This window comes from Pungitius pungitius, chromosome 19, assembly GCF_949316345.1.
Source record: "Pungitius pungitius chromosome 19, fPunPun2.1, whole genome shotgun sequence".
Taxonomy (NCBI): Eukaryota; Metazoa; Chordata; class Actinopteri; order Perciformes; family Gasterosteidae; genus Pungitius; species Pungitius pungitius.
In genome coordinates, this window is record NC_084918.1 from 12,063,854 (window position 1) to 12,091,041 (window position 27,188).

General features: G+C 42.0%; 1 protein-coding gene across 3 annotated transcripts in view; it reads right to left on the minus strand.

The window, feature by feature from the left end:
• Nucleotides 1-12,603: 12,603 nt before the first annotated feature.
• Nucleotides 12,604-27,188, minus strand: part of pard3aa (par-3 family cell polarity regulator alpha, a) — a 281,463-nt gene continuing 266,878 nt past the window's right edge. For all 3 annotated transcript variants that reach the window (XM_037455958.2, XM_062559226.1, XM_037455956.2), the window contains 2 exons: nt 19,910-20,037; nt 12,604-15,692 (listed from right to left, as the gene is read on the minus strand). In XM_037455958.2, coding sequence (XP_037311855.2) covers nt 15,260-15,692; nt 19,910-20,037 — 561 coding nt within the window. In that variant the 3' untranslated portion in view covers nt 12,604-15,259. The remainder of the gene's footprint in view (nt 15,693-19,909; nt 20,038-27,188) is intronic.

A 27,188-nucleotide genomic window follows, 5' to 3' on the forward strand; every position in this document is an offset into this window, starting at 1 on the left:
ACAGAAAAACAACTCAATCTGGTCAAGACTCATGTTCTGACAACTCCTATCTTCTAAATAAAAAATCCTATGTTTTTTCATTTTAAGAAGTCTCCTGCTTAACAAAAAGTACACAATCCATCGCTGAAGACCTGGATTCTAGCATACAAACACGATGTTGGCCGTGCAGCTGAGAAAACAGAAGACGAAGAAAAAAGTGGAGAGAACACTTTCAGCTGTTGGAATTAAAAGCTGCAATCCACTATAAAAGTCCATGACGTGTCGGCTTGAGGGAAAATTGCTCTACTAAGTAAATGATCACACATCAGGTGTAATGTCTTAATCTCATTCGGCTATAAAACTTGTATTGGACTTTATTCATCTGGGCTTTCAAGATGCTCAAAAGTAATTTTAAATATCCCTCCACTTAAACATTATGTAAAAGGATAAAAGAAATAGTCAGCCCCCATGAACAAGACGAACCATCTGAGCCTCATTCAACAAGAAGTACCCGGAGCGCTTTTGTGCCCGCTGCACTTTCCATCTCATCTCCATTTTCTTCTGGTCATCCCCTGATGTTCTGCTCCGTGTCCCTGCTAAATAATTACAAGAGGCACATCCTCACCTGCCAGGGCGGTCAGTCCATTGGCTGAGAAGCACGACAGCCCCCTTTTCCCTGTGGTCCTCTACTTCCATTACTGGTCGTCATGACAGCGGGCCAATTTCCCAGGTCAGGGCCCCTCCAGTGCGGGCTGTAACTGCAGCGTTGCTTGGAGCCACTGCACCCACCTAATGAATTGTCACCCAGTTGAATATGAAATTACGCCCGGGTGAGCCGTAATAGATTAACAGGGTAGCAGAGGTCATGCTCAAAAGATAATCCATTGTAAATTGCTGATTACCTGTCTGAAAGTATTATTTGGAAAATGTGAAGTGGATTACACAGCTGGAGTGATACAATCTGATCAACCTCACCATCAGTGGCTTACTCTATGTGCAAAGAGATGCATGCTAATCCTTATCCTGCTTTTAAAAGGTATTGGCTATTAGCTTTCTTCCTAACAGAGGACACTGGAACTTTTTATCATGGTGGTGATTGTTGGATCATTATTCCATTAGTCTTTGCATTAAAGGTAACACATATCTCATCTCGTTTGTAATTATCTCATCAGGACTGACTCACTATCTAGTGTGTCGGGCCACAGCAATGAGTGTGACTTGTCTTTACTTCAGCAATAACACCTGCACACAAACACACGCACACACGCGCACACACGCACACACTGAACAGTTCTGGTTCATTTCAACAGTGGGTCATGTTGGTTACGATAACACTGTTTCTTTGCACAAATGAGACCAATGCTAATCCTTGTCCTTTAAAAGCATTTGGCAGAGGACCGTTTCATGTTCAGGTTGTTTTAATTGTTATTCTAAAAGATCCCAGTCGTAAGTAATGTAATAAAAAGTGGATCCCTCACCAACGCCACAGCCCCAAAGCCATACAGATGGCCGACCTTTATTTTAATCTATTGGCTCAATATAACGGCCGTCCTTGCTTCAATTAAGTTACGGTTCTGGTTACACACTTGAGCCGACTGTTTTGCAGATTGATCCAATGCATGTGGAGGTAAAAGGGACAGTGAGCACATCCGAGAGGCCAGTAATAATCCGGAATGGGGATTTTCTCATTGAATTCAGAAGTGCACCATTGTGGCATAAAACAACAATACATCGAATTAACTATTAGTCAACTTTTGGACAGTAAATATATGTGCACACTAAAAACAAACAAGGAGCATATGATCGACGCATGACTGAAACTGTCTAAATATCTGCCCTTCATACCAACAGGGAATTGATCATCAATGCTTGAATACAAGGCATTAGTAACACAATGTGTTTTGCTTTTACTGAATATTTAATCAAGCAAATGCTAATTCATGTTTGATGAGTGTATAAATAATCTTCATTATTATCATCATCATCAATCAAACAAGATATGCTTTATTTTAACCCTTCATTGCACAACCTGAGACAACCAGAGAACAATCTAGTGTTTCTAGTATTACAATTTTTCTAACTTTATTGAGGATCTGGCACAACCCAGTGACCTGCAAGTAGCGCATCGTCTTAAATAAAGTGATGTAACGTTATGTCTTAATGCGAGGCTTTAGAAATGAACACAAAGAGATTCTGTATTTGCTCATAAAGCCGGAAACGAGTCATTTCGCCAATGTTCAGAACCTTCCGTTCTGAAAAAGGAACCTCAGACCACTTTTCGCACTCGGCGTCCCTCTAACACGGTGAGTTTGCAAGTCATAATTTAATTTTCTTGTTGTCACATTATGCGCTTGACTGGTTTCAGAACTCTTAAATACAATACTAAGTTAGCAAGTACAGATGTCTACTTGTCATTACAACGTTGTTATTTATGTTCCAATGGCTGTGCGTAAGATAGCGATAAAACTGCTAAAGTTAGCTTGAACAACACGGAGGAAGAATGTCTCCGTCTGGTTTGACGGAGTTTCGTCTGACGGAGTTTCGCTTGAATCCGTTTGGTTTGACGGAATATTGTCTAAGAATGACGGAGGTTTTTCTGAGAACTTCACCTGAGTCTGAGGACTTTTGATCTGAGAACTGACGCCTTTTCGTCTGAGTCTGATACTTGAGTCTGAGATCTGAGGATGTCCTAAAATGCACACCGTACTGGAGGGGCGCTACTAAATTAGTGCCTATTATGTGAAAAAATACATTTTATTTTAATTTCTTTTTTAAGCGTAAAAATATTGAATCATTATAATATTTAAACAATTCTGTGAGCAAGAAATAATGGAGATCAAATGGTACGCTTTGAAGTTTCTCTGTCACACAGTTGATGTGGCTCAGTCAAAACGTTGAAAAATTAATCACAATGACCATTGGCTTCGTCTTCTTCACGTCGCCATCAATAATTCCTAGTAAGAAGGCTAACATTTCACCCCATCACATTTGAATCAGGAGATACATTTTTCATTGACCAGGGAATGCATTACACATGCTGATAGATGTTTCTGACTCTCGAGGAGCACATTTTCACACAGCCTCGATTATAAACCAAGATAAGCTCAGCGAAATGACACAATCACAATCTCGTTTCTCTTCCTCCCCCCTTCTTTCTTTCTTATCACATCCCAGTTTCCACGGCAGACATCAAGCATTTCACACCTTGAAACCCGAGCAGACAGGCCGGTACTGTCAGGAACGCTGACCTAGAATCTGAGATCCTTTTCCGATATGAATAATAGCAGGCTTAGTCATTTCTCTAGCTCAGACATATCCCATCATTATTTGTACCCTCCCTCAGTAAATATAAGAAGGTACTTTATAGTGGCATTAAAACAGCTAGTTTACTCAAATATAGATTAGCCTGATATATCAAACATCTCAATCTGTCAGCTATTAACAACCAACTATGCATTTTTGTGAGGACAAGGCAGGGAAAAAACAATCAGAAGAAGTAAAAATCCCAGCTGCTTCTTTCTTTTCGGTCGTCTCTATTATTAATTTCAGTGTTGCTTTGCTTTGCGGTTCTCTGAGGGGCCAATTCAGCTTTCAGTCCAATCAATCAGCCAGTCCAAAGCACTCCCATGCATTAAAACTACACAGCGCCAATATGTTTCACTTCTTATAAGACACAACATTCTGGTGCCCCTGAAATCGCTCATACAATTTTAATTCAGTCTGAACACAGCTGGAGGAATAGCTACATGTATTTTGCCAATCCTGATTTTAAACGACTAACGCAGTGACTCCAGTAAGCGCATGAATAACGGCGAGTGTTCAATAAGCGTGTGCCGAATGGAGTGAGGCTTCATCATCATTACCATCCACGCGTATGGCAGCAATCACCATGTCTTTAACCTTGCTGCTCTCTGGCCCACGATGTTTACAAAAATGCACGATTGAACTCCACTCTGAAAGCCAATCCAAATAAACGGTCTTATTGATCTGTTGTTTTGCCACATAATTACCTGAGAGGTGTAGCCCTTTGAATATTTTTAATGGACTTTGGCCAAGCGTGCGGGCTTGTACTTACAGATGACAACAAGATTGTGTAATTATATCAGCACAACAAGTTAGATACAAACGCATGGCACTCCCTGTTTCCAGGTGCAACAATCTCCACGGCAATCGTTGGGCTGGTAGATTTTCTGCTAATCGGTTGTCTCTTCTTACCTACGGTCTAACCTACAATGTATATGCTAATCCCATGCAAAGCTTTATCCCTGCGGCATTCAACCGGTTACATCAGTTTTTTACTGTGTGAGCTTGGATTGACACGGCCTAGACGCCAATGAAGCGGTCACGACCAGCCCCCAATCTTCCAGTCCTCTGGCCCCAGGCTCCGGAGATGGAGAAAAAGGCCGCCTTGGGGTCACATGGCTCCATGTACTCATTCAGAGAAACCATACTGCCTGTTCTTTTCTCATTACTCACAAGCCCCGTGTCTGTGCAGAAAAATATCTTTGACGACAGCACGCCTCGGTTTGAGGTCAGGGGTAAGGTATTATTAAAGTTGTTTTCATTTATTTATTTGTGTTGCTCTAACCACGGACAATGTTTTCAGAGGTCCTACTCAGAGGTTTTCGATCTTTCTTTTGACCATCTTCCAAGGAACTCCTCCACCCCCCCACTATTCAGAAAGCAACATTTTGTGCGGAAAACATTAAGACATACAAACACTGAAGGTGGAATGAATAGCCTTTTTTTAGCCTCCCCGTCCAACCAGCCATGTGCAGGACAGAAGGAAAAGCTACCGTCATATTCCTAATTACTGAAACACCCTACCAATTTAAATGCACATGACAAATATGAGATAATATTCATAAAGAGATGAATATGAACCACGACATTTCATTAATCCTACAACGGTGCTTTAGGTACCCCTGTAAGCCAGTACAAGCCGGCTATTTCCGTGAATCAGTGGTAAATGATGCCAAGTGCAGTCAGTTTTATGTCAGTGGTTCATATTGACAGTTGGCGGCTCAGATTCGGAAGGGCGGTAAAAAACCAGTTTGCTATTGACTAACATGATGTCCATTGGTATTGGTATAGCAAACATTGCCTCCTTTGTGTGAATAAACTCATCGTGCACCGAGCAAACCAGATGGCAGATCCATTCATTGCTGCTTCTGTATATCATCAAAGGAAATTATTGTTTAAACCAATGGTTACTTTGCATGACATTGGTTAGAATGTTTAGTCTCTTACTTTGGGAATGAGATGCTAAATTGAATATTTTTAAAAAAAGCGAGACGAGTAAGATTTAACCCTAAACCTTTAAAACAAACATTCATGAGGTCAAGGTTGGTCCACATCGTGTGGCAGTAACGCTATAGAAATCATGTGCATTTTTACCGCTTCATAGACCATGAAGAATATTTGTAGGTGTGAATTTCATGCTAACTCCACTATATTCTCCTCTGAATACACACTAATTCAACAGGGCAACAGCGTGTGGTCGATCGCCCCCCCCACCCCTTGCAGCAGCTGTTGGTGCAGATGTAAGGTGACAGTAATCAATACTGATTATTAAAGTGGGAACACCATCTCCAGTGTGTGATTAATCTTCATTCTCCCATGTTTACAGAGCCTCCCCTGGCCCGTTTGCCTCAAAGGGGGAGCGCTTCCCATTATCCATCCCCAGAGACGAGTAAAAACAAAACAGCGTCACCATCAAAGATACTCACTGTCACTGTGGAAGAAGACGAGTGCACGTCGTCAGCGGAACGGGGCCCACACCGGCAGAGGTACCGAGCACCTGGTAGTGTGATTGGAAGGAAGTAGATGGAGACTACTGTGTGTCTGAAAACCTCAAAATGAATTCAGAGTCTCTTGAGGAAGCAAAGAACAATGATAATGTGAGTTTGTGTTTATGGATTTTAATTTTTTCTACAATTACAGAAGGAAAATGGTTTCATGAGATTTACTCGCAAAGTCTGCCACGGTTCATACATTGTGGTTACTTATAGGCAACTAAAAAAGCACTTGGTTCAAGTGAAATAAAAGATTACGATCTTTGACTGGAATCAGTAATTAACCAAACCACAACCTTTTCCTTCTGTCCATAAAGTGATTTAGTATTAGCAGTAGATTTAGTAGATCATAATATTTGACTCCTTTGGAACCTTCTCTGCTTGTGGGCTATTAAAGCTGCAGCATGTAAAACCCCAACACCATACGCAAATGCAAAATTCAGGGGTAACCTTGCTAGTAACTAAGAAAGTGTGTGTGTGCACCATGTTGCACCCAGTTTCTCTTCACAAAGTCCTGTAACCTTGCTGTGTTGCGATACAATTCATCATCCTTGCTCCAGTGCATTCACAATCAAATTCAGATTAATGTTTAAAGCAGAAAAACAAAACAAAAATCAAATTACAGCCACTTAGGGGTATGGATTGTTTGGTTTGGGGGCATTTATGCTACCAGGTCAATTAAAGTAAGAATCAATAAAACAATAATGAAACAATAATGAGACTTCAGAATCACATGGAGGGGGAGAATAAAAACAACCCGAGGTGATGACGCTAATCGCTAGTACACAATGCCAGTGCATGAGCAATCGGTGTGAATCATGTATTTACTGTGGGGAGGGGGGAGGAGGGAGCTGCTACATGCGCAGATGTGCGTTTGATATGCATCGTCGGTGCACCATTAACATTTTTTGGAACTGGGCTAAAGGCTCCCGGTGCCTCTCATCTCTGTGACTGCAACAGATGGTCGCCCCCCTTTTCTTGCATGTTCCTCCTACCCCCCTGATCCCCCTTCACCCACCCTTCCCTGTGTACTCCCCCACAGGTGTCAGCCTCCCCCTCCCCGAGCCTTACCCCATCCTTAAATAATCCCCAGCAGCAGCCTTGCCCTGCCTCCCTTCACCATCCTTCCTCTGTTTAATCCGCTCTTACCCCTCCTCCCCTCCCTTATTTCTCTTGAGGACCCCCATCCCCCTTTCTCCCATCACTCAGCACCTGTAAGGATCCCACCGAGAGTAGATAAGGCCTTCTCTCGCCGTGAGTGGGAGTCAAGGAGGGGGGGGGGGTCAGGTAGAACAAAGAGGGAGAAAGCGCATGAAGACATTGGGAATTCTTGGCAATCTCTTTTAGCGGGGGCCATATTTGAAAATGACAAGGAGAGGAGAGAAAAAAAACAGAGTGGCTGCATTCTCACGCAGAAGAAGGGAATCAACGAAGATCTTTTGAGAAGTTCAGAGGATTCATTTGACACAAGGTAGAGAGGATGGTAGAAGGGAAAGAGAAGGAAGAGGAAGGAGGGAGGAGGGAAAGAAAAAATGCTTTCTTTGTCAGAGTAATTGCTCTCAGCCAGTCTAGTGTGCAAACTGGGGAGAGATTATGGGATTTATTTCTATGTAGATTTCCAACGGAGACGCTTTGCCGGAGCCATTCTGTTCCCTTCAGCGGAACGTGTGACCTGGGATGTTCTTGGTATAAATACATAAATAGTGCTGGAGCTCCATCCCTTTTATTTCCCGGGACAGTGAGGCGGAGCGGGGCACACATGGATCAAAGGTGTGTGCGTGTCAATGCACACAAATGAAGTGTCAACATAAATGACAGCAGAGTATATGTTTATGTATTTATAGCATATGGCAGCGGGCATGGCCTTGTTTTACAGTGGGAAAACAAGCCTTTGATCAGTGTCAGAAGACTCCTTCACAGAAACATATTAATCCATAGAGCGTTAAAGGTGGATAATGCAGGAAGCCAGCGAGTAGGATGGAAACACTAATTATAGATGCTCTCGCTCGAGTGGATATTTGCCAGAATAATTAATTTATTTGATGTTGAGAAAAACAAGAAACAACCTGGATTTGGGGTAAAGATTATTGTGAGATCCAAACTGTGGTGGGTATTTGCATTTGTTGTGCTACTTTGTTTACCAGAATACTTCATACAATGCATTACCATTTCAAAGCTGGTCAAGTACATATAATTCGTCCACAAAACAAGATAAAATTGTGTTTGCCGATTTGATTTGATTTGATTAGATTTGATTACTTTCTAAAATGAGCGTGAGAGTGCAGCTGTGCACCATCAGTTGGTCTTTGTGGTGAACTCGCACCGACTCTCTCGGACTGCAGTGGCAGTGGGAGCATTAGAAGAGGCCTCCTGCAGGATGGATGCGTCAAAGGCTCATCTCTAAAGAGTCAATGTCGGCTTCGGTTAGAGCAGGAAATGTCCTTCCTCACGTCTCCCAGCTCCACATGTGTCACCAATCAAACAACCCTCAGAACACCTCCTTCAATTGGGCGCTTTGCTGTGTCCTGAAAGCTTCCCTGTAGTGTGCGTTTGTGTGCTTGTTTGTGTGTGTGTGTATGTGTGTATATGAGTGAGGAACGTGACAGGTCCCATTACCTTCAATGCTGCACGCCCCATAGTTGCCCACAAGCTTCTGTTTCTACAGCAACGTGTCTAATCATACAAGCTAGAACAAACACCAACAGCTTTTACTGTCCAACATTACACCAGCGGGAAGACGCTGTCCCACAAACAGTTCTGAGGCTTTAGGCTAGACAGCGTCTAATAAAACCGGTTTAATGAAGTTGCATCATGACCTAAGCAGAAAACCCAAAGTGCTTCATGTACTCTGTTACAGGTTGTCACAACACCACAAATCCCACTGGAGCATAGATAAAACGTTTCAAGTAAAACATCAAGCCTTAGCTTTCAGGAGGAGGGCTGGGGCGACTTCTTAACACATGCTTGTTATCTGGATTGTTTCTCCTCGTATGCGTCGCCTTCGGGGCCTCAGCCCAACCCAGGCAGCACGTGGCGCTCCATGGGTGGCAGGATGGGAAAGGGCCTCAGGTGAGATTGGGGCAGGAAGAGGAGGTCTGTTCGGGAGGGGCCTACTGTAGTCTCGTTGGGACCGAATTTTGGCCTAAGGGTACCTCATTTTATGGTGTGCACTGGACAGTGACCTTCCACACAATGATTAACATGTGCCGAACAGCAAGACAGATCAATAGTATTAACATTAAAATGTGATGATGAGAGTTCATGGGCCTGTCACTACACATAATGTGAGTTTACAACGAGTAGAAAAGACTTTTACAAATAGCTCTTGTTTGATTCCTCCAAAAACAAATCATTTGTAATTCTTCTTTATATCTGATTGGAAAGAACTTCTAACTACGTAAAAAACCTATACTGTCTATTCCACTTACTTAAAAGGAATGCCATCAGAAGAAATATAAATATGTGAATTTCCACTGCTGATTTTTAGATTAGTCTTATTCTATAATAAGACTAATCTTAAGAAAACTAAAAATAACATGTGTGGAAAATTACTGTGAAAAACATGAATAATAATAATAATTACAATTATAATTATTATTAAATTATAATATATTTTTTTTAAAGGACAGATACACAATCTAACCCTAACACTGAGCTATTAGTCTTAAGAAACCTGTACCTAGTTTTCTCTTTAAACACTGTAATCATAAGGCTGGAAAACATTACATTGTTTCCCATACTCTAAATGATGAGAAGCAGGAACATTTATATATATATTTAGCCATTAATAAAATTCGCTCAAACCTATGTCAGTCTTAACAGCTCAAAAAGCTCAGTTAAGGCGGCTTCATTGAACACACATTCCTGACGGTACCAAAGGTCAGCCGTTTGGCCTATTGCCTAAAACCTTTCCCTCCAGTTTTACTCGGTATCTCTGAATAAAGTGCTTGGGTTCCAGCTGAGATGAAAGGCCGTTCTGGTAAACACGATACGCTCTCTCTCCTCTCTCTGTGTTCCTCACCTGGCCATCTTTTCAGTGAGCCAGTTCATCTGTGACCCGCTCTATTTCTCTCTCCCACACATTCACAAAGCCCACTTCATGGTCTAGAGAGTGAAAAGCATTAGCCGTCCCTCCTGCCTGCTCCACCCACACATTACCAGGACCAGCCTCTCACCTCTGATACGCGCTCTCACCAGATGTTAGCCAAAGCTGTAGGAATGAAGCCCCGGGTTTGTGCGTATGCATTTGTCTGTGTGTGCGTTCATGTCAGCCTCCGACCATTGGATCCTTTTTTTCATGCATCTGCCAAGATTTAAGATGTTTTTTTTCCTAATATGTTGGCTTCCTCTTTTGAAATCCCACTGGGGCAGTAGATTGTGGATGAGAGGGAGAAGCAGGTTCTTCAACCTGAAACAGGTGACTCACCAGGCTGAAGACAGGGTCAAAAATACATCTCCCAGATCCATCGCACTAACACTCACGTTTTTCTTTTTATCTAGTGGCGGTTCACACAAACCCCATCTGCTTTTAATATCAACACACTTACACTTGCCAACACAGGATCTACTGGTCTGGCCTGCAGGGGTCAAAAGGACAGAGTGGAGTAATGAAATCACACTGGACAAAGGATCGAGTCTGCTGTTGATCACTGTACAAAAAGGTTTTCATTATGAAGTACTGAGATGGCTGGAATGCAAAAAGGGGATATTAAAGACTCAGCAGAGCTCTTTCTTTGTGAGTAATGATCAGACGGAGGTGGTGGGAGGAGGGGGGGGGGGGGGGGCTTCACTGTTCCCTTAGGCCTTGAAGTGTTAAGGGCTGATACAACCCACTAGGTTACATGCTGCATTGTGTATCATGCTAGGATGAGCCCTTTTGTCTTTTGATGGCTTTACGCTACCTCTGTGGATACGTCAACTTGATTTGTGTCTGTGATGTCGGTTCTGTGACGTTCCTGGACACCAGAACATCCCTTTAAGACACTTCCACAAATCACAATAGAAATATGGTGACAGACTGAACATTTTATCATCCATATTAGCTGACTTTCTCCATACAATATGGTATTTATAATCCTAAATGCCATTTCTATATTTTGAGAGGAACATATTGTCTGTGTTGTATTAAACTCTATAACTCCCAGTGGAGAGCCAGGGTCCTGTCCACTGTTCAACTGAGGCTTGCACCAGGCCAGTTCATCCATATAGTTTGCAATAAACTTGCATTAGCGAACGTGCCTAGTGACCCCTACTTGTGTGTTATCAAACCAATTAAAAGGAGAGCTATGTAGTTGTGTGATATTCTTATTATTTGGGACAGAGTCTGTAGATAGTGAGTTACCTTTATGGGTTACATTGCGTTTATAAATAAGCACACAAATTTACCATAGGAAGTGAGTAATATTAATGTTATTAGACAGTAATAAACCTAAAGCTCCTGTCAGGTCCCCCATATATACGTATTTATATATATATAATATATCTAATCTAAAACACTAATTATTTTTTAATAATTAACGGCTGATGAGAATGATAACAAAACTTTTGGAACCTAAAAGGGTTACACAACTAAAACGTTTTCATAAGTTAAATTCTTTAGCTTCAAACACAAATATTTTATGTATTGTACTTTATGTTAATCAAAAGGGTCACTGTCAACCTTTTTAAAGATCAGAAGGATATCATCTTAATGAAATGATCTTTTCTCTAGTATGTGAGAGTGTTTACAATTCTGGAAACATTTGGAATGTATTTTCTAACTGTTCCTGAGTTGAGAGCCAAGACTAATGTCCCGTATGGTTTGCTGCATCATCATATTTATTTGTGATGAGGACAGAATTGTCGGGTTGGAACTTGGTTCTGGCTCTTTTTTGTGCCCTTAAGGGTGAGCCTCGGGCACGACAGGCTATCTCTTTTCATGTGAGCGAAGGGAAAGCTGCTTCTGAAGAGCACCTGACTGTAGAAACACATTGGACCGAGTGCAGGATCATTTCTCTACATTTGCTCTATTGACACTCAACCAAAGGTATTATTAATGAAGGAAATAAACTGTAGCTCTGTGAGGTGCTTCAGAGGAAGTTGCTTGAGAGACGGTGTGTTTAAACACCTCCTTCCTGAATATATTATTAAGCGTGAAAACTCCTCTCTGTCCTGTCTATTCACAGTCTGGGCAAATTTCCACAGTTTGGTTTGCTCTCTTCACCTTCATTTTACCCGTATCCCCAGAAGTGATTTACACATGAATAGATGACTTCATTCCAAATACAAGTGCTTTTTAGTACATTTTCACTCAGACCAGATTTTTCAAAGGCCTCTCCCTTCCTCAGAATAGAGACATATCTGGTGGGAGCTCTGTGATGCTGGGCCAAATTCTAAAACTTTTCTCCCATCCTGGTGGAACATTATGAATGTAACTATTGTCTTAATCACCATAGGCGTCATCACAAGATGTTATTAGAAGTTCAGCCAGTTTGTGGCCAAACCTCCCAGCGAGCCGCTCCATTGACCGGTCATGAATCAGGATGAAAGTAATGGGGAGAAAGGGAGGATGTGTTCTTATTGGACTTTTTCACTACCACCTCAACAAATGTTGGAGCCACATGTGAGCAGTGCCAATGGAAAGTTGCACCTATTGAAGAGGTCAACTTGTTTCAACATTTTTCTGGCAGCCAGACTACTTATTAATATATGTTATCAACTAAATACATCTAAAAGTCCCAAGCCCATATTCAAAATTACAATAGGGAAAGAAATGTAAACAAACTGTTTCAATTCAAACTCTTACATCCCTAATATCAATTCTTAAACACTGCAGTAGGGAAACGGGAAGAAATTTTAAAAAATCATTTATTTCCTTTATGCATCTTATTTCACTGGTGTGTCAAAAGCAGAGAGATCATTAGGAAATGTTAAAGGATTATTTTTTACAAGAATTTGAATCCACCCTCAATTCATAGTATATACAGAGAATGGCGATAGGGTTCTTAATGATACGGAAAAAGGAAAATTGCACTGCTCTTACATATAAGTAATTTTTTACCACCATGGTACTATATTGTGAACAATAAAATACAATGAGGAATGGTCATGAAAACACAGTTGAACAATAGAAATATATTTTCTCATTTCTCCCAAGATTAAAAAAAAAGAAAAAAACAAAAGAGTAGCTTTATGAGAAGACTCCAAATGTCACGCTGGCGCTGCACAAACATCAATTACACAACAGAAACAATAAACATGCATTATGGGATATTATCTAATATACATACAATGAGAAAAAAATGCGTTTTACAGGCACTTGAACCCCTCCTCAGCTCATAATGGGGACTCATAAAAGATGGAAGCATCTGTTAAAATAACTTCTGTGTCAGAGTTGGACCCCCCCCCCCCCCCCCACACACACACACACAACCCTGTCAGCTTCTGGTAAACAAACAAAATGTGAAAGCAACAGATGAGGGTGATGAATTAAGAGAAGAAGAAGAAGGAGGAGAGACAGCCAAAGTGAGTGCAGCCTTGTTGGTAACCTCATGTTTGTACTGCACACTCAGAGGAATAGTTGTGATTACTCCATTGACTGAACCATCTACAGGGTCAGGCCTCCCATCTTCTCTGCCTCCTACTCCTCTGCTCTTCTCCCACTTAGCAGCCAAGTGGTTCATATGGCTGCCAAGACATATTCCTAGACATATTGGAGCATCCGGTTACTGGCAGCAACCACAGACACTTAAACACATGTCCACCTACACACAGACGCAGAGGAACATTTTTAGACGAATAAACATACTGTAACGTATTTCACATTCCCTTTTATGTGTGAGAACATGATCTTTCATGTACTTGTGAGGCCCGTAGACCGTGAACGGCGATAATTCTATAGATCATACTCTTAACCTACTAACCCTTGGATGCCGGATAGAAATGGAACTTTATCTGTGACCTGAATTCTTGTGCCGCCAGGGCTCTGGTTAGATATCAATAGAAAATACATTTTTAATTAACCACAAGAAGCTTTCATTTGGATTTCATTTTGGTTTCTGGTGAACCTGAAGTGTTTTATCGGATTTCCTGTGGAATCCGACCTAGTGGAACTGACAACAAAGATTGTGCACTGCATGCTTTTTAACTTTCTGCACTCTTTCAAGAAAGAAGTGTGTGTAGATGCACTTTCCATTGAACAAAACAAAGGATGAAGAAGTCTGATTTTTCCAGCAATTTCATAAAACATCATGGAAACCGCAAACCTGATTCCATAAATCGCGGTAGGAGATTACAGAAACCTGACCTCCCCAGCACAGATATCTTGGCCCTGTATATGGGCAACCAGGTTTTACATGGAGACATTTACAAGACTTTCAAGATGAGATGCGTTCCTGGTCCAGCTGTGCACAAATGCTGTCCTACATTGAATGATATTATCATCCCCTGACATACACACAAACGCATGTACACTTTCACAAACAGTGAAAATTCTCCAGTGATTATTGACTGAACGACAAACAGACTTCCCAGAGGACTCCTACCAATGGAAATGATTGAGAAAGGAAAAGAAAATCAGCTCCATTGTATAGGCCCGGTGGATAGGGGGTCCTACACTGTGACAATGTGGTTTCCCATGAAACCGCACCGATGAAATATACAGAGGAACAACTCAGACACCTCGAGGCCAGCAGGCTTCGGTTACAGCAGAATCATTCTTGGCGAAGACGGGGCCAGAGCTGCACCGGCAATGTCGCCGCGTCTTCTTTTATTGCCATACACGACAACAAAGGGACCCATTCATTTTTAATGAGGTCCAATCATTAATAATCCAGACCTGACCCCATATACACTGCTGGATTCCCCGTGTGGGCGCGACAGGGTGGGGATGAAGGAGATCTAAAGCTGTTTTCCTCCAAAACGCCGTATGGTGAGGGTGAAAGTGTGAAAAGAATAAATCAGCAACAGGAAGAGAGAATTCAGGAATATCATATGGAATGCCAGCGGTGGGGTGGGGGGGTGTGGAGGTAGGATACAAGCTCTGGGTTAGTATCTGAAACCAAAGGGGTCATCGAGAGAGTGGAGGTGGCAGGGGGGGGGGGGTCATGCCCAAATCGCAATAAAAAAACGATGCCTCATCCACATTAGCGCTGTACCGACTGAGATCCCTGCCGGCGCCTGTCAATGTATCACGTTGGCTGAAAGCTGAAGGAATAAAAAGCAAAGTGGGTTGATGCTGACTAAAAGCCATCAACGGACCAGAAGGCACTTGTAGATTATCACAATTCATAACATCTCAAAATCATATAGTTTTTAATAAAATGCATCATGGTTCATATAAAAAAGAAAAAATCATTTTTTTTGTTTTACATATTAACATATTCTGTCAACAGTTCCATAAAAATCTTTGAATCTCAGTATCTAATAATGACTTATATCCCTCTTTGTATTCCCCTGTTAATGGTCTATAGAATCAGTCCAAATCTTACAAAAGTCTGGTCCCTGTCTCAGGAGTAAAAAAGCCTCCGTTTCTCTGATCCCTGAAGCCGGCTGAGCTTGGCGAGCTGAGAGGGCGACGGGGGCACGTCCTGCCGGTATGGGCCCTTGGACTGAGGTGGGGCTTTTAACGGGGCATAGCTTGGGGCCTGAGTGTGGGCTCGGCCGTAGTCGGGAGTAGGCTCCCCGCTGGGGGCTTCCAGCCCAGTAGACGGCCTGATCTTGTTGGCCTCATGCTCTCTGCGTTTCTGGTCCTGCCTCAGCAGCTCCTGGGTCTCCAAGAGGACGCGGGCATTGTAGCTGGACGTTGCCAGGTAGCCGTTGTGTGATCCGTGGCTGACGGAGTAGCGGGGGTTCTCACTGGATATCTGGAATCCCTCCACTGGCATATACCCCTTGTCCCACGAGTCCTGGGATGTTGTGCTGGGATTCTTTCGAGGTTGCCTAAACACACACACAGAGAGGGTTAAAGAGGTCAATCGCTCTGTTGAGTGACTCACCTTAAAAAGCGCCTGAATCTAAAAAAGGGACCAAAGTAGGAGAGCCATCGCTCAGAAAAGATTGCTTTTTTTCCCTCAGTGGCCTATAGGTCAGCGCCATTTAAGGGGAATTCAAAAGAAAGTGCACTTCAGCACAGAATGTAGGCATTTTCACATTTTGTTGGATTAAAAGGGGGATGCGGTCGCTGGGTTGAGTTAACATTAACAAACCCGAGTGAAGCCAAGGAAGACGTGTTATAATCCTGGGACACAAGGACATAAAAGAGACAAGAAACAAATGGAGAAGGTAAAAAGAAGCCCACAGCCCTATTAGTTCCACATAGTAAACAAACACAAACGTGTGAGTGAGAAAAGGGGCTTCATCCATTTAACTCACGGCTGTCAAACACTTTTCAGGTCCAGGCCACATACTGCCCACTTCGACCGAATGCGGGCCAGACCATTAAAATCATAGGGATGGGTGGCGCTGACGGTATGACAAAGTCAACCGACGGGCCGTCCACACTCCGGTGGCGGACCGCACTGGACGCCCCAGTGGGCCAGATGTGACATGTGTGATTTGACTACTTTTTAGAGATGTACACTGGTGCACTCACAGCACAGAGTAATGGTAGGCAGGCGGCGTTATTCGCCTTTTACTTATCTCCCGTCTGCCTGTCGGAGCCCTGCACTGACAGGTGAGCTTGAGATGCCCTTGTATTATATTTCCTCCCAAAAATTAAATAACGCCAAAGCATGCCTTCCGCTGTACGTGCTACCCTTTCCTGAAATTGGCCCTAAAACGCTGTCCTCGGGAACTGCCAATTTTTGGCCAAAGTGTTGGGGCTGCTCCTCCATTATTAGGATCCATTAAGGCCCGCCATGCCATGGTGGACCTGTGACAGTGTGTTTTGCGTCAGGGGTGCTAAGAGAAATCCCATTCACACCTCACTGAGCCGCTGAGCGCTTAAAAGGATTTTGAGTTCACGGCACACAAGCCTGAAGAGGGAGACAAGGACTTTCAAGACCCCCATGTGTCATTTGGATGGGTCTTAATGCAGACTGTCTCAAGACAGGAGGGGCTACTTATTGCTCAAAACTATTTAGTTTACATGAAAAAAGACTCACAATGGAGATGATGACAATCAGTTCTACCTTGCACTTTAATATCTTATAGTTACATTTCATAGTTTGAGAGAATCTGCAAAGAGACTGTTGACAGTGAAGCAAATCTATTAAACTTCCTTTGTTGATTACTTAGGATAAGAATTTTTCAGAATTTATAGGTTTGTATAAAAAGGATTAATAAAATCATTCGCATTTTAGTATATCAATTGTTTCATTCAAGAGACATCTAGTAGTATAATAAATACCCAAATGTGTATTGTATGTATGTATGTATGTATGTAAGTTTCTGTCATCGAATGAAACAAGGCTTTACTCCAGGTTGTCTCCCCTTGAGGAGCTATTTTAGTAGATTAATAGTAAAAAAACGGAATTACTGTATTTCCTGCACTCTGGCCAGTCAGTTCAATTTTATCTTCATCACTGTCTCATACCTCTGCCATCACTAATGAATCCCCACGTAGTCCACACATTCTAAGCGCTGTGATGCCAGTATCTAAGCCTTTGGAGCCTTGGTCTACATCCACGCATGCCAGGACAAATGTGTACACATGTATGTGCTGTACATGTGCAGCACATACACATCTCTGACTCTGCGGAGCACGTGTAAGTACGTGGGTAATTGGCGGAGGGGCAGATGTAGGGACAGACTGCAGAGCGAGCCCCAACACATGCTCCGTATCTGGGTTGTGCTGTCTGGGCCAGCCGCCATGCATTCACACCCCGGCTTGGCTCACAGAGCGGCCAGTGCTGAGGGAGGGACCTGGGAACGCCTGGTGGGAGAGGGCTGTGATATGCGCTTTGAGCATGACCGCTGAGGTTTATGAATACGAAAAAGAGAAGATAGGAGATTTAAGGGGAAAGCCTTCAGGGGCGATGAAGGGAGAGGAGAAATGGCTGTGTTCCACAGGAATGCAACCGTGATCGATGCGTCGGGGAGTCGGCTTTCTTATCACTCCACTCCTGTGCCAGGGCATGTCACAAAGTAGATTAGTTACATCTACAGAGGGGAGGGGATGGGAAAATACATCATGCAGGAGAGCGAGTAAATTTAGAATGACAGAACATAACAAACATATCCAGGAAGTTGGCTTGCAGATACATTTGTGGCCGCTGTGTTGTTTCTTTAAAACAGCTGGGAAGAATCAGAGTTTATGAGGAGGAGGAGGAGGAGGAGGAGCAGAGAGCACACATGCACGGACACAAAATGATTAGGGGAGAAAACACGGAACGGCATGCAACCGGCAGTGGAACAATCGCTGCTAAGCGATTCAATTGTTTACAAACCTGGAATAATGTTTTCTTTATGTTACGTGGATTGATGTTGTTTAGGCTGCGGACTGCGAGAGGAGATGGAGGAGCTCATGGCAGTTCACCAAGGCCACATTTAACAACCTTATCTTTTCCGCATACAATGTGTGTCTTTTTGTGCGTCTCTTTCAGACTAATCAGTGGTCTCTCTTTCCTACTAACACACTCTCCCGGCCCCTCTCGCTCCTCCACTGCCTGTCACCACTAATCCTGCTCCAACAACAAGCCTTCATTAGTGCTCTTCCAATCCTCAGATCCCAGACAGCCGGCTAAGCCTGGCCGTCATCAGATAACCAGCTACCATGGGTTTTTCTAGGAGCTCTTTGGGAAAGAGTTTTTTTTTCTTCTTTGGGAGGGAATGTCCGCTTTTTTCGTCTGGCTGCTCTAGATGCCTGTTTTGGAAAAGAGACACAGGCTGAAGGGGTTTCCAAAAGAGAGATGGATGGAGTTAGAGGGAATTGTGGCTATTAATCTGGGGATGTAGGACTTCAGCTCTTTAATGAAGGGGTCAAACGTCAAGCCTGAGCTCAAGCGACTCTCTGCTAAAAGACACTATGAGATTATGAGAGGAATGCATATCAAAGGCCATCCGCTGGGCTCATTCTGCCGGCCAGACTAACTTTCCCAAGAGAAGGAACTCAGCGAGAGAGGGGAGGGCCGGAGGGAACTGTCACATGAAATGCCAGCAGATAACACCTATGAAGTGGATGCACGGATCTGTCTGGCTTCTACAGACCGCATGGATTATGCGTCCATGTGGACCGCAAATCCATACTCATAGACAGGAACATGTTTTTAATCGAACCGGCCGTCACTGTTCAGAGACAGCGGAGCGATGGAGGAAGGCTATGTAGAAGAGAAAGAGAGCCGAATCACTCTGGCCAAGAAAATGAAGAGACCACACACACACACACACATATTAATTGTTCGGTCTTTGTTTAAACTAGCAGAAAAACCTTAATAAATCAGACTTCAGGTTTAATATTTTAGAACACACTGCACTTTTGACAATGTTGTCTATCTGGAAATATTTGACATGGAAAGGTGTTTATTTTATTACTAACTTTAAATGTCAGTCAATAAAAAAGAGAATGTGTGTCTTCAGTGACTTTCTATTTAAGGATGTAAGGCTTAAAAAACTGTTGGCTTTGCAATTTGCATCAGCTGTGCAATTCAAGAGCTTCAGAGGATTGGTAGAGGCACAAACGCTAACAGAGGGAAGTTAGGAAACACAAATACCCATACTAAACGCTCTCCCTCCCCCTACGGCTCGAGATGTAAGATACGGTAAGCTTTATTGGCATCCCTTTGAAAAATATGCGAGAGAATCGAAACAGGAAGATGGAGAAGATGAAGAGCGGTGACTGTAGCTCTGAACTCAAGCTGGTAAAAGATTGTCAAGAGAAAACTCTTTTCCCTTTTAAACTCTCTTTTAAGCTGACATTGGAGCTGCCATTCATTACACTGGAAAAGTCGGAGAGGGCGGTGCCTGTGACAAAGTCACCACTTCCTCAGGGTCAACATTGACTTAATGGAAGTATATATCAGTCAAACAATTTCAAGCGATCACATTAAATGATTCCAGTCAAAGAGTTTTGCTCAGAATCATTTAAATGTCTGAAGATGAGGGGGCTTTTGTGGTGTTTGAGGGTAAAGGGAAGTGATGGAAATCTAACGAACCAGGAAGTTAAGAAAGGGCAGGGAGAATGTGAGTTGGACAAAAAAAGAAGGATGACAAGGTCTCACCGTGGCAGGGAGTTGTACTGTCTCTGTCCTTGTTGGAAACCATCTCTGTCCTCTTGCTGCTGCTTTTGGGCCTGAGTCTCAACGGACACCGAATGGCGTCCGCTTGGCAACTCCGTCCCATTGCCCACCTGTAAAATCCATTGAATGATTCAAGTCAAGATATGCACAGTAAAGACACAGTAGAAGAAGAAAAATTAAACTAACATTCTATCTTTGGACAAACATTTGGAAAGAGAAAAAACACACACACACACACACACACTTAGATAATGGAATATTTTTCCCTCAGCGCATTGGATGATTTGTCAGTGTGAAGCCTCAAGTGTGTTGAGGTGTAGCCCAGGGAACAGGTAGTTAGTAGGTGTGATTCCATCATGAGAATGCATGTGTGCTAGTGGATAAAAAGTCCCCAAACCTAAAATAACTGTATTGGGTTGGTCTTTAAGGACTCTAAATTAGCATTTAACAGTGGTGGATGTCTTTGAACTGTACCGTGTTGTATTGTGAGAACTTTGATAACATTCATCCGGTTAAATTGAAGAATACAAAAAATGATTAAAAAATACTTTTAAACAACATTGTTTCAAATACACACTTTCTAAAGTAATTACTTGTTAATTTGCATGATTTAGTCTCTAGAAGAAAAATAAACTTAATTACGATTAATGTATATTAATGAATTTCAAAATGTGACATTAATTATTTTTTAATCGATTCATGGCCTTAGTCCTTATCTTTTACACACATTTCACGTTTAATAAATAAAGCTATGACTTTGGATCTACATATTTGGTGCTTTGCTCGATTTAATTAATCTGCTAACTGGTCAAATTCCCTTTGGGGTTTACAATCCACTGCTCACGTTAACTACTTGTCCACTTCCTGTTTGTCTAAATCGAGTTCTTTTGAAAATTATATTCTGCTTAAGGTATGTTGTGTATTCAGAACAAAGTAATCTGAAGACATTAAATCCTGTCCCAGCTTCATTTCACAGATTTTTGTGTGACTCAACAACACACCACTGTGTTAGAGTTTGTTGATCATCAGTGGGGTTGACATGGGGATATCATCTCCCTCTACAACAGTACACCACTAACGAGCTGGCAGACGGAAGAACATGACAAGCCAATTAAACAGAGGCGAGCTGAGGAGGTGTCAGTTTTCATAAGGCTTGGACGGTAATGTGGCGGGTAGGTGTAAAGTTGATATTAAACAAGTTCAAACATGAAATGTTTTGACTTTTTAAAAGCTGAACAGAGCAGCCAAATACTCAGTTAGCTTGGAGAGACGTTTTATGACAGGTGAGATGACTGCGTAAAGGAAAGGTAACAGTACAGGAAGGGCAGTCGATGCGGTAAAGGTGTGTTGGCCGACAAGCTCTCTTTTTGGAAACATCTTCTATTGTTGAAATTCCTGCTTTACTCCTCGCTTGGACAGCTGTAATAACAGCACAATTACATTTCACTCAGCGCCAATAACAAGTCCTTTCTCAAGCACCCCAAGTCCTCCAAAATAATTGTATTCCATGTGGGTGAAAGTGAATTGGAGTCATATGTTTCAGATTTCGCTGCAAAAACACATTCCCTGCAACTCTGAAAGTATTGAGAAGCCTAAACGAATATCAGATGGACAGTAAGGGGATAGGATAAAATATTTTATTGGGGCCAAATGTGATGGTGAGAAAATAATTAGTCACACACACAGAAATGTTTTAATGCAATTTAAAAATAAGTGGTGAAGAATCCGGAGGTGCTAAAAACTGAAGGGTTTTGGTGGGTGACGCCATGTCAAGAGAAATGCATGAGAAATAGTCAGGAAAGAAAATCTGTCAGTGTAATGGCATTATCCAGGGCAGGAGAATCAGATTATTCCATGTTAGGCCCGGAATACAATGACATACAAAACATGACATTTGTTCAAATCGAATCAAAGAGACGTCCGTGTTCGTTTTTATCCAATAATGTAAAAAATGATGTCTGTAAGGCACGCTTTCATCTCCGCCCTGCTTCCTTGGTGGTGTCACAGAAAAAGAAGAAGAAGAAGGGATCACCTGTTTAAACAGCGTTTAAGAGCGTTCACAGACAGTGTGTAGGAAATTATAAAAAACATTTGCAGCTAACAAAAATACGGGAATGGGAAAGCAGCTGGGAAAGCGTTGACTTTTAAAAGTTCCAAGGTGTGATATTTCCCTGGTTCAGAGCTGGTCACAGACCTTTCAAATATCAAAGCAGGCTGCTATGATGGGTCAGCACTCACATATGGCTTTACCGCCCAAACTCCTCATAATGCTTTGTGTTTGTAGGCCAGCACATAGGGAACAGCTTTAAGAGAGCAGAGCTGTACACAAACACACATATGGGAGACATTAAAGTTGCTAATGGGAAGTGAGAGAATGGTAGCAAAACACCACATCCTGGAAAAAAGGGCAGTTGGATAATGAGTCTCTCTTTAAGTCCACGACCCAATTCCGCCAATTTATTATGAGCGGGCCTAGTCCATTTGTGGTCCCTGGGAGTGTGGCTCCGGGCTTAGTATTCATCCGAGAGCAAGCAGTGTGGTCAGCCATTCTCCCGGTCCCCTAGACCAGGAAACCGTGGTGAATAGGAGGTCGGGCTCGTTATCTCTCTATCGCTTCAGGACCCCACAAGATGGCAGAACAAAATGTTAGAGTCTTATCTCTTTGTTGTGAAGTTCTCTGTGTGGATGAATGTGTTGGGGAATAGTGTTGTAATGTATTATGATGTTGACATGAAATAAATGTAATCGCTTTGTTCTCCTCTCCGCCCTCTGCTCACTATCTAATGTGCAACATCTACACACAGGTCTGGTATTAAAGCATATTTAGTGTGCAGTAATGCACATCTCTGCACACACACACTTCTCAGTGGAGATGTTTTTAAAAAAATGCAACACTGTTATATTCCAAATAAAAATCAAATAAATGTCCTACTCCAAACTAAATCATTATTTATGTGCGATATGTGTTTCTAAAATGTGTTGACAGGGAGCCCTTTTGCTTATTGCTCAGTTGTAATCATAAACCCTGCTTGCTACTCGCACAGCATTACACAGCAATATCCATAATAATGTAATAATCATGCAGCATGGACAGCTATTTTTGCCAAGCAAACAGGGAAGTAGCACAAAAAAAGATCAACCAGGATCTCCATAATCGACAAAATCTAGCTTCCGTGAAACAAACAGGCTTGTTTTAGGTGGATGAGATAGTAGCAAGAGGATATTGACATTGTCTCAGCACTATGATAAAAACCTCCCTGCACCTTTATTTTATTTTTACAATATGATATGTTATTCTTTGTGATGTGAGTGGTTGAACTGTGTAAAAGTATCTAACAAAGTACTACTGGCAAGTATGTGTAATTATGGGCAAAATGGCTTTGTTTAAATAAACACAAGTAGCCCAGCTTTGATGCAACACACATCCCACACTATGTATTGGGTCGGGTTAACACTAACCTAACGAATGCCTTTGCACTGGAATGTCAAGTGAATAAACGTGGAACAATCTTCAATTGATCACATAGGAGGAGTGAGTTGGACTCCACAGAGCTCCACATTCAAAGGAACCCAAGATTGCGTAACCACAACAAAATACCAATGAAGCGTCAGATTGAGCGATAATAAAATCGAAGGAATTCACATAAATAAGGGCTTAACATGATGCTGCTGCTGTTTGATGCAAGGTACCAGCATGCTGCTCACACTCTTCTGTGTGGTCATGTTCATTGGTGCTCCAACCCAACAGCTTAAAACGATTATATCGCCGCAGAGAGAAAAAGAAAGTGAGCCGTTGGAAAATACTAGAGCTTTATGATGAAAAAGAGAAAACAAGCCAGCTCTAACTGTGTATGTGAGCTTTGGGTTTGAGAGGGAGGGGGGCAAGGGGGCTCCATGATGGACATGGATTGGTCATTATTCTATTAAGGAGGTGCCGAGGGTTTGAGAACTGAGCTTGGCGTTATCATTACAGATGTTCACTGCTGACGAACCTGAGGTCAGTCTCCAACACCGCAGACCCGAGCCAGGGGTCAAACTCCCTCACAGGGAGCCTCGCCCCTCACACTGCTGTCCCAGTTCCTTATTGTTATGGGCACTGGATTCTACATTCACTGTAGGAGCTATGGAGCAACAAATAACTGACTTCTTTATTAAAATGAGTTTAAGCAGGGAAAACACTTACAATTATTATTCATTTTGAATGGTAATCCAAACTCTGACAGGCCTTTCTGCGCAGCCGGAATTAGGGATTTTTTTGCTCACATTGTTTGTATCAGCTGAGAGACACACAGCTCACAAAAAAAGAAAGGAAGCACAGTTTTGTCCAGTGACAATTTCCATACAATCATCCAAAAGCGACGCGTTCCTAAGACAGAGAGGCAGTGCTTCTTTGTTCAGTTGTATTGTGAATGGAAAGTTGAAGAAAACTAGATCCCAGAGCAGCAGATGTCTGACAGACTTAGACAGTCTTGTCCGTCTGTTGGGCAGCGAGGTTCAGTTTAAGATCACAGCAATCTCAAGACTACAGTTTTGGAAACAACATTTGATCTTATCTTTCATAATTTTGAAAAACACACAACTCTTATAACAGATCTTTTGTCATCAGCTGTGAAGTGAAACTGGACCGTGGAACTGGTCTAACTGCATTTTGGACTGTTACTGAGTTGGTTTTGGCAATGTGACTCTTCTGAAAGAATGAGTCAGATCCTCAGCTGTGTTCACATATGTGACTCCACAAGTATCAATTCAATGAGAGAGGCCTGATCGAATAGTGATTGGACATCCGGTATATGTGTATGAAAGGAAACAGATTCACTGCAGAAGGGTAAAATAAGGAATGAGGACTGGTCCTAAACATTGGCTCAATAAAACTCACAATGGTGGGTTTTCCTCCTCTCTCCCATTTGCTTTCCTTAGAAAAATAAGTCCCCTGAAAGAGGAAGATGATGGCAACATATTTATCCTAGTTTGTTCGGATAGTACCCACATAATGTCCACGACTCGCTGAGATCAGAAGTCAGAGCGAGCCACCTTACATAGCATGTGGTCTCACTGCTAGGATCTCTATGTGGGAAAGATCAAATATAGCTATACATTTGACACCGACAGTACAAAGTAGCCCGCTAATGAGTCTTAACATGATCAAATTACTAAATTTGCTTAGATTAGCAAAAAGGCTCATATCAGGGTAAAGGAATGTTGAAATAAAAACATTTTATTCAATGGAAACTGTAGACACGATCAGCTGATGAAGGTCGTGCAGCATTAGCAAAGAGCTCCAGCTAATCAAAAAACGTTAAATGGTTTTGTGAATTGCTGTGTTGGATCAGACAGTATTATTTTGCAATGAAAGAACACCAAAATAAATATGAAAATACATTTCTATGACATCTGGGAAAACTCCATCTGCTTGATGAAGATCATGTCATTTGAGCTGCGATTGCTTTGTTAATATCGCTGTCACCGAAATATTGTTTTCTGCAAATCTGTGCCAATGCTGTCTGTTTTTATGAGTGATATAGATTAAATATTACAACTGAGGCATCCCTGAGATGAAGTTCCTGTTCTGGCTTGTGGATCTATGTTGAAGTAATCACGTTGTAACCTTGAGTACTCAGAGACGTCGTGCACTAAAGTGCAGTTTAAAGTAACGTTGATGTGGGAGGCATTTAACTTCCTTCCGAAGCATCTCGCCGTTTTGTGGTTACAATCAGTGGATATTTTCAGAGGGGCTCACTTTCTCAGAGCAAAATCGCAAACTGTGAAAACCAAACACAGCAATATCTGATAAAAAAAACAGCTGTGGATGCTAATGCATTCACATATAACTCAGACTTCAAGTTAACTTTCTTAAAGTGATACAGTTTCTCACTCACAATCAGTCCAAAAATATGCCTTTGAAATGGAAACTGCAAGGGAAAGATAAAAGTAAATGTTTTTCCTCTAACTACTGCCTCTGTCTGTACATCTCTGAGGGCTTTCTCTTTTCACCAACACAAAAGGTCAAAAAGTGTCACCTAACATATTTCCCCTGATTATAATGTTGAAACATTTGCTCCGTTATTTAGGAACACAGCCATATTCATCCTACTTTTGCATGAGGCTAAGGCAGGATTTCCCTGGAGTTTCTCGAATCAATGTCCACACATCTTCCTTACAAGCTCTACCATTTTGAATCCTTGCTCACAGGACTAAAATAACATGAAGGACGACTAATAAAACAGACTTCAATACTCTGGGGCTTGCTCTATATCTTATTACCAGTGGAGTAGTGGGGGTACGCTCAACAATGTCAACAATCACAGGCAATTAGGAGCTCAGAGACAGACTGAAACTGCTCAGTGCTGAACAAACAGTTAACCTCTCTCTTTGTAAGCGAGAATGGGAAAAGGGACAGATTAAGACGACAGGGCAGAGCGATGTCTGCTTCTAGTGATTTCCTATACCATCGGGAGAACGAACACAGAGAAATACAGAGCCCCCCCCTTTGTATTAAGACGTGGTGTCGGGCAATGGGAAAAACAGCAGAAGATCTCAGCCACATTCCAGACCACTATTCCAGACCAATTGAATTGACAAACTGACATTGATAATTGGATGCCAAATAGTTTAACTTTCAAGGTCTGACTCTCTGACCCATAATTTAGAAAATGCCTCTGCTTCGTATAGCATGTAGCCTTCTTTCCTCTAAAACTAAGCCAGAAAAAGTTACAGAAAAAATAAAAGCTACATCTGTCTAAGGCCATTAAACCGCAAAATAAATACACTTATATTTGACCTCTGAATAGTTTCTGATATAGAATATAAGTTTGGCTCTATTATTGTTTGGTCACAGATAAAATAAAGACGACGGCTGACCTTAAATACAGTCTCAGCCAATGAGTTGTATCTCAAATACTGGGTTGGGACCCACAAGAGATTTTAACAGGGTAACCAAATAATTTGCAGAATTTAAATGAGCGCACCAGATGTTGCGATCATCACTGATATAAAATGGATATGAGGAAAGATGAAAGTGGGTCTTTACTTAGACTCTTGACACAGCTGCACAGCAAGAAGGGATATGAAATCAGGTCTGAATGAATTAACCAAGGAATGAACTTGATTACATTTTTCCAATTATGCAGAGTAAATCCCATTGTTGGTATCACTGCTTAAAAGAAAAACTCACACATTTTAATTTGAAACCTCTTAATTTAAAAATCCCTTTGATAAGCATAATGGAGAGGAAAATGAACAGTTTGCCAACTGTCTGCAATAT